Raw genomic sequence first — 13,357 nt, 5'->3', positions numbered from 1 at the left:
ACAGGCAAATCAAAATCCAGAGAGACTCCACAGTTCCCACAGGTAAATACTGGAGAGTTTTGGTTTTTTTTTGTCACATCGGGAAAGCAAACTGTTGCAGAAGTCCATGTGCTTTGTGCTTTTACATTATTTTTTTAAATACAAGTCCGGAATAGGTTGTCACCTCCCAGGTCAGTGATACATCCCTTTGTCATGACATTGGTTTCAACACCAGGTAAAAGCCCAAATCCTAGCGTGGGATTTTAACTCACTGTAGCCATCTGTTTCGAGAGGATTATATGGATTTTTTTAAAGTGCTAGACATGTTAAAAATAGCAGACAGTGGTTTCAAATGCTTTTTCAGCTACCTTGTGTTAAAAATACCGCCTAAGCTTGAAAGTCAAAGATACATGACCCTATAAATCTGCTGTGCCCATTGATGTCCTGTGATATCTTAAAAACCCAGAAACATAATATTCTAAAAATAGGTATGTACAAGTAGCAGCCATTTATTAACACCTCCACATTTGTTTTTCTTGCCTACAAGAAGCATATAAAATCACCAGCTACGCTTCAGCTATGCACAGGATTTCATTTAAGAGTATAATTTCCAAAATGGTACAATTTAAAAGACTGGATTTTTTTTTTCCAGGCAACTTAATGCTGAAGTTTTCCAAAGAACATTTGTTACCAAATCTCAAAGTGTTGTTTTGCTTCATGCACTTACTGCACACTTCTGAAGAACAACAAGCTGCATACCCATTTCATTCAGGTGAATTAATAAATATCTTTTTTTTCTAATATGTTCTGCTGCTGAGCAACATATTTCAAGTCTTCTGTTGCTTAGAGAAGAAAAAAAAAATCCATACACAAAAAGACTAATTTTGGTTCCTTTGCTTCAGATGGCTGAAACAGATCTGCTTTCTGCCTGAGCTGGCACTTGCTCTGCATACATTGGGAAAAAATGTCTTTCATCCTATCTCTATAGACAGAGAAAAGAGCAATCGACTACACCACCCATATTCTGATCTACAGATTTTTATTTTACTTTATTGCTTTTTGACCAAGGAACCTGTACATTTTTTGTAGGAAAAAGAGAAGGAAGGAAAGAAGCATTATCATTCCCATTTGATCAAAGAAATTGTTCAGTTATTTGGGGTGCACAGTGGGCTTTTCATCCTACTAATATCACATCACTCTAACCCTAACTGAGAATGGTACAAGTGAAGCTAGAATCCATTACACAATTCCTCATTTTGAGAGGTAACAAGGAGCCAAACCTTCTGTTTCATAGTAATGGTACCTTCAGCTGTCCCTGCTCAATGCCATCTTTCTGTTTATACAGATCTGCTTTGCAACTGTGCAGCAGGAAGAAATGGGGGAAAGGAGGAGAAATTCTAGGAAATACATTCACAAGAACATTTCTATATGCAAATCTATTCCAAGTCTTTTTTTTTTCTCCTTCTTGCGTCATTTTGCACAATCTCGGCCCCTGCTTTTATTTCCCATTTACAAATTTTGGTCCCTGTACATACACTTTAAAAACTGTAGCAAGTCTGATTCTATTACACGGCTTACAAGTACATCACAGCAGTGGATAATGGCAAGAGAAGTCTAACGCCTTACTTGGTAGTATTTTCTTATAAAAGTACTGAAGAAATTGATACCAGCCCCATATTTATCTTTCATAATAAAAAAGCCCCCCCCCCCCCCCCCAACAGGAATTTCCTGTTTAATTAGGAAATTCAATGAGTATGTTCCAGTTTATTTTGAAAAATAACCAGTTAAGGAATTATATCAACGTAAGCTCTAACAGCCTAAAGGCTTGCTCTGTTTTCTATCAATTCTCCGATCAAAGCCCTATAACAAAATCCTGTCTCTGTTTACATCCTTCAATGTTTTTTTATTACACCAGACTTCCCTATCTATATTGCAACATTGTCTGATTGCTGCAGAATTCCACTGCTTTTGCAACCAACATTAGTAATTCAGACAAACTCATTTTCCAAAAACTTTGGCAGTGATACAACAAATTAAAGCCTTTCCTTTCCCATCTTTCCCTACTTACACTGAAATGCGGTTGGTGGTCTCAGCTTACTGCCATGGCTTGTTCACCTCCCAGCTACTCCACAGCCCAGCATCCCCTTGCTTCCCTGCCTAAATCCTCCATTCCCAAGAGGAAAAGCCTACAACCTAAGCTCAAGAATAAAAACAGGAGATTCTTGTAACCGTCAGGGCAAAAAGCCAAGTGTATATGTACACTAATGAGTTATTAGATAGTGCTAGCAATCCTTTATTTCCAGGAGCACTAAGTTTCACCACCCTCCCAAATGCATCCAAAAAAACCTCCAGATAATTCACTGTCGTAATTTGATTTGGAGATTATTAAGGAACATTCCACTCAATCCACTTTCAGAACAAGGCTGATATGACAGCCATGATTTATGCAAAAGGCAGTGGCAGACATCAGATCAGGCACCACAACACAAGGCTACACCTGGAGCTGCTGACCCCTCCGTTGCTGGCTTCCACCTCTCCATATCAGCACCAGAGCCCTGCATGCCAGGCACCAATGGACAAAAACAAACAAACAAACAAGACACACACAAAAAAACACTGCTGCAGCTGGCACCAGTGTTACAGAGGGCAACACCACAAAGGGAAATAAGGGCCCGGTGATGGTGTTGCACATATAAAGCGTGCCAGCATCAAGCCAATATTAAATATCAGGCTACTTTTAGGTATGTTAAGTAGAACTTGCCATAGCACAGGAAAAAAGAAATTGAATATATTCATATTAATGAATCAAATGCATTTTCTTGTATTATTTCAGAGACAGCTGACAGCAAACAAAACAGACCCCAACATGGCACAGCCCACAGTTTATGGCAGAACAGCTCTGCCTGAGAGCTTACAGAGTAAACACACCAGGCAACCACTGAAGCGGAAAACAGGCATGCTGCATGACAAAACGTGACAGCAAAAAAAGCATCTTCATCCAAGAGAGCAAATTTACTCATTTTTAAATAATTTTGCTAGGCTTAGTCACCAGAAAATAAGCTAAGTGCTAATAAATGGAAAAACACAAAATAATACTCTTGCTTCCATGCTCTGCATGTACAAACTTGAATAACTAAAAAGATTAAGAGTTGCGAGTTGCAAAAAGCTCTGCTAATTCCTCATGGGGAGTAACTCCTCTCACAGAGCTTTCTCACTGCAGAACATCCTTCTTCAGTTGTCTTGCCCAGGGCAGCTAAAGAAAACGAAATTTTCTCACACCAAAGTTACTACAACACAACATCCCCGCCCCAAAAACCAGTCGCAGTTTTTGCAACCACAGTCCTTCACTTATATAAAAGATTTCATTACAGATAGGCAGGTCCCTTGCTGTTTTGCTTATTACCATCCTCTGTATCCATCAGTCTCACAAATTTGACGTTAAAATTAATTAAACTGACTGAATAGAGTTGTGAGCAAGTAGATATCTACAGTATATACCCAGAGTATGCCTACTTAGAGTCCAGAGTCGACTAAAAGAAGTCTGGTGCTTTGGAAAACAATCAGTATTATGTAGAAAGTTATACAGAGCAGATACTGAAGGAAGACAATAATTCATTCAAGTTTCTCATGCTTTGCAAACAGAATAGCGACATATCATCAAAACAGTCCCTTTTGAGCTACTGAACATCCCAAAATAACTTTGCTGCTTACTGTTATCATTGACTGCATAAACCTCCCATTAGATAATGTATCCTAGAAAATCAAAATCAAAAGATCACTGCACTCAGATTACTCTTCCCCAACCCCCTTATCACATCAGACTCTTTAAAAATTAATCAGAAATGAAAGTAAATAGGGAAAAAGACTAAATGCACTCCCTGGCTAGAGATAACTGAGTTTTCTCTTTAAAAATTCTAATTGGGAAGCCATTTGAAAGGATTATTTCTGGAAATACAAAGGGTGAGCTGCTTACCTATTTCATCCATTATATTCAGTGCTGCACATTCGCTAGCACTGCAGAGGTCTACTGCGAGTCCGTAGCATGATCCGTATCACCTCATATGCACGACTTCGCTCAGCCTCCCACCCTACATTTAAAAAAATTCAGGCTGGCAATTATGCAAGCTGGGAGGAGAAAGAAGGAGACTTCATGGAAAGAAAAGGTGCAGCTTCAGGAACCGTGAAAGCGCGTACCATCAAAATAGCCCTTTGAGGTCAAATCTGACCCGCTCTCACCATTTCTGGCCCAAAAAGCAATCAAAACAGAGTTTGCCACATCCACAGCATCATGAGATTATATACAAGGGCAGGGAGGGGGAGAAGTCTGCCGAGTACTTCCCTGCGCTCTGCGTCAATAGGTTTGGGCTTAGCCCCTGCTAAGCAGCTCAAGCCACCGGTTATTGGTGCTGGCAGCTGCCTACCACACTGCCCCACTTCCATCGCGCCGCACGCGGCCGGGAGGGAGGCCTCGGCCGGCCAGCTCCAGCCTGCCTCCAAGTAACACGGAGAAGTAGGGCAGCGGAGCCTCCATGTTTGCCTTGGACGGACCTTCAGCCATTTAAAATGACTCCCTGAAAATTCAGACAGCTTCGTGCAAGGATCACCTCCCAGCAAAACTAAGAAACCCGAGACGCATTTCAAGATAAATAAAATACATTGAGATGGAATCTTGTTTTAGCGAAGGATTTTTGCACACGTATGCATGCAGATTGCTCTTTTAGGTATTTCCAAGATTTTAGTATTGCAACTTTATGTCACCTGGCATTTTGTAGGCATTGGCAATTATTGATGTGCTCCTATTGGCTTGGTAACAAATGAGCTTTTTCACAAAGCACAGTGCGGTCACTAATGTCAATACTTTGTCCACTGCTTAGCAAGTCAGTTACTAGCAACTTGACAATGGCTACATTACTTTCTTCATTCCTGAAAAAAAATAAATAAATAAAAATAAAAAGCTAACAGAGTATCCAATCCAAACTAAAATACCTGTGCTAGAATGTCACATTTTCTATGTTTTACATATGAGTATTTCGCACCTTACAGTGCAAAGTATTATGGCTAAACGTAATTCTCTTATGAGATTCCCTTATTATGAAAATTCAAGTACATAACAAAATAATAAAAAATGGATTTGGCACACCAGCAAGCTGGTGACACCTTTAGACCTCCCATTTCAACACCTCCAGCGTTACAAACACTCTGGCTCCACAGGAAGAGTTTGCTAAACCAAACCAGCGGCACAGGAGGGCTACCTCCCGCGGGCGCTGTGCCTGCTGCCCCACGGCGGTGCCCTCAGGAAGGCCGCAGCGGTCAGAGCTCGGGCCTGGCGTGGGGCTGGGGGCCCGGTGCTGCCACAGCCTTCCCCCCTACCCATCGCCAGCGGCAGCCCCCGGAGCTCTAACCCCACCTCACCTCTCACTGCTCAGATCCAGGCCTTTACCTGAAGGTGCTCCTGTCCTCAGCCCTTTGTAGCATCTTGTTTATTCAAATTGCTGGCTCTCTGGTGCAAACCTTCTTCTTCAGCCCCACGACTGGTACAACTGGGCCCCAGTTTTGGCTGGAGGACCTGGTTACCCCACGGCCGACAGGAGAATTGAGGCTCCAGAGCCCTTCCTGTGAAATTCTGAGCCTGAAGCTGCTTGGTTTTGTGGAACATTAGGGAGGCAGATTGCTAAACACTCTGTTTTGAGTTTGCAACTCAAATTACAGAGTGTAAGCATCAATTATCTTTGATTATTAATACTGATGTTTAATTATAATTAATTCTTCCATCCTTGTTCTGATGATGAGCAGGTAACTTGCTCTGCAAGAGGTCCCCCTGAGGTACAGCACATATTAAAGGATGGGAAGCAAACAAAAACACTTTAAAGAAAACACAACAAGCTCATTCAGAACATGTCCAAAAAAACCCCATTGATAGTGACTGTGAAACAGAACTAAAAATCTGAAGAGAGAACAGGTTAAACCAAGCCCTTTGCTACAGTGCTTCTAAAAATAAAAACCGGTGTTTGTGTATTCTGATACATTCACATTGCTGTTCGGATCATAAGGCCTGAGGACGTAAAAGCTATTCTCTTATGGACACGTAAGGTAAATTAACTTGCTAATTCACCCTCTAATGCACAGTCCGCTGAGCACACAATTACATAAAAAAGGAAAATGAAATTTCATGCAGTCAAGCAGATTAATTTGTTTGCTTTGTAACATTACGTAGAGAGCTTTTTTTTTTTTTTTAATACTGGTAAGTACATATACTTTTTTATTTTTTAAACTAAACCGCATCATTCATCCTTAAATGAGTCACATGCACAGCATGTATGCACGGAGCATATGCCATCCTTCCCTAGCACTGCCAGACAAAAGCTACATTGCCAAAAATAGCCACACAGCGTGCTAGAGCCGCTGCAGGATGCCCTAGATACATTTAGGCCAGGAAGACTGAGCAGCCCTGCCGCAAGGAAGGGTTAGACACTAGCCTTCATAATGGGCCAGGACTGGAAAGAGGGAAGAAGCTGAATTTGCACCTTTGAAGTTAATTTTTAATAAACATGATTTAGCTGAGGTTAAAAGGGACAGTCATCTGAAAGCTATTTCCATGCAGAGCTGGAATGCACATGTATATGCACAAAACATAAGGGGAAAAGGGTGCACTAAAATACTTAGAATGTGTTGTTTTTACAAAAAGTCCAGGTAAAGATAAAGGTACTTGTTTGTTTGTTTTAATATTACACAGTATTGAGTTTACAGACTCCTGAGCTTTGATGGATGTTTTCTTTATTCGGTTTCATAATTTTTATTTTTTTATTTTTAATGTGGTATCTTCCTACTTTTCTCTTTCTGCAGAGATTAGGAAAAGCTAACGGCTGATGTTTTTCCCCTTCAGGTTAGACCAGGTAAGAAGCTGGATGAGCTAAATAAGTCAGGACCAGCGTGGTAAGTGTTCAGAGGGACCAAAGATGGGTCACGCACCTCGGAGTGCCAGACCGGCCCCTCAGGCCCTCGTCAAACATCAGGCTAACCCGTGGCTTGCCTTCTCCAGCACCCCAGCGCTCCACTGAGTGCGTTGGAGGCAGCCCCTCGAGCTGAGGAGCGCCCCAGCCCCATGGCAAGAGGCGCAGGGCAGAGGACAGCAGCCTCTGGCGCTACCTCCGCCTCACCTCCTGGAGGAAGGGAGCGCAGGCTGGGCGAAGAGATCGCTGCCTGTATCAACTGACCGAGACAACATGGATTTCCCCGGATTAGCAGGGGTTTGCCCTCCACAGGCAGGCAAGGCTTCACCTTCAGGTGAAGCAGGAGGAAAAGAAGCGCAGCCTCCACCCACAGCCTGCATGGCTAACCGGCAGGCCTTGCCACAGGCCTGTCACTCGAAGGGCTACCAGCCTCTCCTCTTCTCTGGATGCTGCACCCTCCAGGCTGCCTGGGATCGCTGCAAACAGGAATAGGAGGGATTCGACTTCTCTTCAGCTCCCTGAGACAGTCTAGGGCTCCCATGTGCTAAAGTTCAGCCTTTAAAGTGTAAACATTAACCTACATTATCACAGCTTTTATCCTGCCCTCATAAAAGCAGCAGTACGATGGCGGCACTGTATTTGCTTAGTGGGCAAGCTACCGTTTTAACTCAATGCTTAACTTTCTAGACTTAACTTCCATGAAGGTTCGGCACAGAAGGTGTTGAACAGACATGAAGAGAAAGAACGGGAAATCATTCACGGGGCTGGCAGGGAGCTGCCGCTCCTGTTGGCCTGCATTTCTGACACAGCTACCATGTGCCTAGGGCGGCACAGATGTAGGAGGAGGAGGCTGCTTCGGCACAGACCTGTCTACACAACGAAAGAGGGCTTGGGAAAAGACATAAAATACCAGAAAACCTGAGAATACCTGAAAAATTCAAGGATACACTTTGCTATCTTTCACTCCATCTCCCTTTAAAGCAGTACAAAAGATTCCAGAGATAGCATCTTAAAAGCATTCTAAATAAGGAAATCTGTTTGTCCTTGCGAAGTTTCCTTCACATTTCAGCCTACCAGTATTCATCAGAAGACACTGATAAAGCATTATTTGACACAGTATTTAGGAACCCGGCCTCCCATTTTCTAAGCCTAAACCTCCTATTTGTGAGGAACAGCCTAATCCTGTGGAATTAATTAAAAACAGAAGTGTCACCATTTCCTTTGCATCTATAAATATCTCCATAATAAAATAGCTATCAATTACCTATCATACAAGTACAGGTTTATTCTTTTTTTTTTTCATTGCTCACTTATCAAAACATGAATGGATGAATATTTTTTCATTGCTTAATTTCTGCTAATTAGCGGCCAGTCAAATTTGCAGGACTGGAAACTCTCTTGACAAGACACATGCTTCCACTGTAGGTCCTCACCAAACTCTTTAGTGCATTAACAGAAAAAGCTCCTGAAAACCTGAACAAATCACTCCCCCCCCAGCACCACCCAACCCTTACTAGTAAGAATACAACCTATTTATTTTCTGCAAAAGTCAGTATTCACTGTAGGGTGAGAATAAGTGGAAGTCAGGGCTCCTTGACTGTACTGACTGTACTGTTAACTTTGCTCCTGGCTTACTGTGTGAGTTCTGTCCTTTTATCCTATTCCCTAGAAGAAAAATAATAAAGTTTTTATTGTTGTTGTTGCTTTTTAAGAGAGACTGTGAAACTCTCTCTCTCTATATATATATATTTACCCTGTGGTAAAAGTCACCCTTTTCTGGATCACACAGGTCCATAACTGCATGGGTGATGCCCTAGCTCTCAGCAGGGTGATGCCCTAGCTCCCAGCAGCAAGCTAGTATGTAAAACACCAAGGAGCTCAATTAAATCACAGCACTGGGACTCTCCGAACAGATCTCATATGTTAAATCACTCCCCTTACCCCAAAGAACATTTTCTGAAAAGAGCTGAGTGTGATGACACAAGACCTAAAAGAACAATGAGAAGATCCCTTCTGCCCTTTTCAGTTAAATCACTTCAAGGGCTGTCCTGGAACAAGCTGCTCAGAACATGCACAGCTAGAACAAGAGTACAGCAGGGTAATTGGCCAGCAGCGAAGGACAGCAGAAGTGCTCCACAGTTCCTATTCCAGGAACATGAATAATACATCTTTCTTCTAGTCCTCATAAGCCATTTGCCAGGAACAAGGCTTGTACATGACCCAGGCAGTCTGAGAAGATTCATCAGATGCTCAAGTGAGGTTGTGAAGTCTCCCTCCTTGGAGACCTTCAAACAATCCTCTGTGCCCAACAATGTGATCCAACTGTGCAAAAATAACCTTCTTCACCCACAATTACACATTCAGAACCTGCATCAGCTATGCTATTAAGAGCCTTAAGATACCAGTTTGGTTTCAAGCATTACTACGCTGAAGTGTTATACAGTTGTACACGTTTAGATTTCAGTCAGTCCTACATTCGCAGAACCCTACTTTAAAAAAAAGGAAACAAACAGCTATTTTGATTGACAACAGGGACTTCAGTCTGAGATTTGCTTCCCTCCTGTCCAGTGTTCTGGAGGAAGAGTGAATTTAAAGAGTTATTCCATAAATATTCCATAAATGTATGTACCTAAACAACGTCTGTTACACTGTTCAGTAGACAGCCATCAGGATAGTCATGGCTTCCACTGCTGAGCAAAATCAGGAAACTTTTAGTTGCAAGAAGTTAGCATTAAGTAGTAGAGTATTTATGATTCATTAGTAAGAATAAAAACAGGGACAGAACTCAGAAGCTTGAAGTACTGTAATTTGCAGTTAGGTAGTATTAACAAATTAAAAATATTTCCATTTTATTACCACCATATTGCAGTTCCTACAAATGCATGCTAAAGAAATCCAAAAAGTTACTTTCAGTGGTACGTTATCACAGGAAAAATGCAGGAACTTCAGCTAGCAGTTCACAAGGTAGGCTCTTTTTCTTACAAAATGAACACATTTTGCAAAATAACTTCTCAGTGTAGTGTCACAAAATGTTATATGTGCACTACAGCGCAGTATCCACACGACCTGCTGAAGCACTATCACTCACGTTTGTTATAAGCACCTCTGCAACTACGTGTGACTACACATCCACGGGTTCTTCCAGGAGAACGATCAGGAACTGCACCTCGGGTGCTGGTGTGACTTCCTTCAAGAAATTCTCCTTTCTCCTAGGAGACAAAATGCTGCAGAAAGAACAGTCTCTTCTGCGTTTAGCAAAGCTGTATGTTTGCCAGCTCTTTGAGGAAAGAGCTCTGAACTGAGGAACAAGAACAAGAATTTTGGTAGACAAATTTTAGAAAACACATACTGTCAAACACAGCAATTACTCGACCTGTGAAAAGAGCCTGAATAACCATGGGACATTATTATTTGATTCAGTAGCAGAAGTAGGCACCTCATTACTCTCCAAGACGTTTTTTCAGGCAGTGGGGACGCTGCAGCCAAAGCCTAGTCTCAGAGTAGCAGCCTCATTAGCACAAGTTAGAGTACTTGCACCAAAACAAAACAAACCCCCCCAAACCTCCCAAGCCTTCAAAGCTAGCCAATGACTTTAGAGATGGGTTCATTATTTAATAATTAAAACTTTAGAAGCCACACACCAAAGAACTGAGTGTACCGCTGTTTTTGTAATGCCATCTCTAAGGCGCAGGCCAATGGCACCAGTACAATCGCTTTTAGCTTCTGTGTTCGAAAGTGCCAGCTTTATACACGCTGGATGACATCCAAACCCCATCATTTTTAACACCTCCCTCTCTGACTCATGATAACCTGCTCACAGTAGAGTAAATGCAGTAGAGTCGAATTGAGTCTACTCAAGGCCACCACAGCTCAAAAAGCACAATACCTTGATAGTCGGGCTGCAAAGCAGTCCATTTAATTCAAAAGATAACAAGATCTGAGAATCCAAGACTGGTGAGAAGCTAAAGGTTGGACTACATGATCCTAGAGGTCTTTTCCAACCTAAATGATTCTGATCCTGTAATTCCACCAGTTTCTTCAAGGCAGCTTCAGGTACGAGAGATACACCTGCCCTTGGAAGTTTTCTCATTCTTTGAGGTGGATACTGTACAGGTACTTTCTTTCAAGCAACAATTAGACAACTAATTATTTACTTGCCAAATGCAGTTCAGTTCAATAAATAAGCTAGAGAGACCAAATAAGCAGCATTAAGCACTTTCAACTCATTACCATGAGAAAAACTAAGTGCTCTAAGCCTGAAAACAGGAGGCCAAATTCACTACTTCAAAAGAATTACAACGGGGACGAAGTTGGCCGAGCCTTTTTAGTGGTTTTGCACAAGCCTTATCTTAAACTTTCTTGCCAAAACAGACTTCTCTACAATTAACATTCACCACAGGTAGCACCCCTTCTTATGACAGACTTAACTCTGCTCTAGCCATAAGTTACACCTAGAAAGGACAAGATGACAGCTCTGCAAGTCATTTGTGGCTTGGAGAAGAGCAGGCTATTTGGTTACAATCATCCCATCCAATACACTGAAATCTTCAAGGTCACTAAGTCTTGTTTTTCCTCACACCTTTTTTTAATTCTCAGTTTCAACTCCCATTCAGATAGGGCTTTACTAAAATACCTTTGGAAAAGGTTTTAAGGACTATGGAAAGCAGCCTAGATTTTTAAATGCTCGTAAACTGAAGTGCTTTAGTGGAGCCATAGCGGGTGCCACCTGATACCACTGGATGTCTTATCAGCTGTGACAGCAGACTACAAAATTCAGTGCTTACCTAGGTGTTAACTACTACGGGCAGTGTTCTAGTAGGACTTTTCCCTACCATCTCAGAAGAAAAATACTTGAATTTTAACAGAGCAAGAACAGGATCTAGAATCTTGGTCTGTACACTTTGTGTTTCATTTTGCCAAAGCTTGTCATATGATTTATGGAGAGAGAAAGAGAGAGGGAGACCCTCACATTGTCCCAGTATGTAAGTGTTCCTACTTTGCTTACCTAGAGGGAAAAAAAAATGCCTTCACAATGCTTATCTATTTTCTTCCTCAAATAATCAGATTTCAAGTACTGAAATATTTGTCAATGATGGCTTGCAAAGCACCTCTGTCACAGTATGTGGTTGATTTGCTCAACTAAAGCGTAAGATGTTATCCAGCATTGCACTACTTTACAGCAGCAAAAAGTAAAGGTATTTGGAAGGTGGCTTCAGCATGTGGAACTGGGCAGCAGTACCTGTTATATAACAGGAAAGCCAGATCCCACTGGATTTCCCCGTTTAATGATCCAAGAGCACAATGCAGAATGAAAGTCTAAGCTATGCCTACAGTGATTTCACAACATCTTTTAATACTTGCATGTAGAAAAGTCTTCTCAAAAGGTTTACAGGCAAAGCATCACATCCTCGTTTTGTAAAAAACAAAATAAAACTTTTTGTGTTATATAAATAAATAAATATACATATATATATGTATATGTTATACTATGCTACATAGGAAGCACTTTTGGAGCATGCCATCTAATTTAAATACCAGAGCAAAATGACAACCAGATAGGCTGGGTCAAAAGAAAAGGAGAAAGTGCTGTACAGAGAACGGGAAGTCAGTGCACTGTTGCTCAGCCACAAGTAATTAAAGCTTCCCTGTCTGGCTGTTTTTCAGAGTAATATTCAATAATCCCTAGTCAGCCTGAAATATTCAAGTCAGATGGGAAAGCTCTTATTGTAATCACTGTTGTTAGGGAGTCCTGCAGAAATGAATTTCCCATCCCCAGAGAGGGAAACAGAGATCGTTCCTGTAAAATGTTATTAGACGTGATATTTGTCACAAGAACTTTGACGTGAAAAGGCACAAAAGGCAGTCATTGCAGCACAGCTCTCTGAAGGACTGTTAATCAATACCTGACTTTCCAACAACCAGTCTCAGAAGACAGTTGCTTTATAACTAAAAACGCCTCCCCCAAGCAAGGAACATGCTTCTGTATGATGCGCTGTAGTTATATCATTGTGTTTTCTCTTGCCTTTCATGACTGTTGCTCATTCCCAGCCTCCTCCCTCATTGTACTTTCACATTCAGTGCCAAAGTGAGCAGGTCCTCAAGTTGGATGCTGTGTGGCAGAGAATCGGTTGTGAAGGGGGAAGAACAAAAGCTTTCAAAAATATTCAAGCCTCCCCGATACAGAAGGTTTTATATACAGGGGAAAAAAAACAGAAGTCTTACTTTGAATTACAGCTGTTGGATCCTGCTGACTCCACAGAGCATCCCACTTATTAGTATGCAGTAACTCTACCAACCCACTTCAGATACTCTACAGCATCATTAAAAAAAAAAAAAAAAAGTCTTAGCTCTGGTGAAGGACTGATGATGAGAACAGACGTCACCAACATCACAAACATAAGCCTTCTCCTCAGGTTGTTCCCTAGCCT

The 13,357-nt window shown here is 41.6% G+C and overlaps 1 protein-coding gene across 7 annotated transcripts in view; it reads right to left on the bottom strand.

The window, feature by feature from the left end:
• Positions 1 to 13,357, bottom strand: part of MAP7 (microtubule associated protein 7) — a 112,651-nt gene that overhangs the window by 78,537 nt on the left and 20,757 nt on the right. The window contains exon 1 of one of the 7 annotated variants that reach the window (XM_048075729.2): positions 3,953 to 4,010. The exons of the other annotated variants lie outside the window; for them this stretch is intronic. Within the exon in view, the coding sequence (XP_047931686.2) occupies positions 3,953 to 3,965 (13 nt within the window). The 5' untranslated portion in view covers positions 3,966 to 4,010. Of the gene's footprint in view, positions 1 to 3,952; positions 4,011 to 13,357 lie in introns of those variants that run through there. 7 annotated transcript variants of the gene reach the window in all.

This window comes from Anser cygnoides, chromosome 3 (assembly GCF_040182565.1).
Source record: "Anser cygnoides isolate HZ-2024a breed goose chromosome 3, Taihu_goose_T2T_genome, whole genome shotgun sequence".
In the NCBI taxonomy this organism is placed as follows: domain Eukaryota; kingdom Metazoa; phylum Chordata; class Aves; order Anseriformes; family Anatidae; genus Anser; species Anser cygnoides.
Note: the sequence above shows the minus strand (reverse complement) of the source record. Positions and strands in the feature narration are given on the sequence as shown.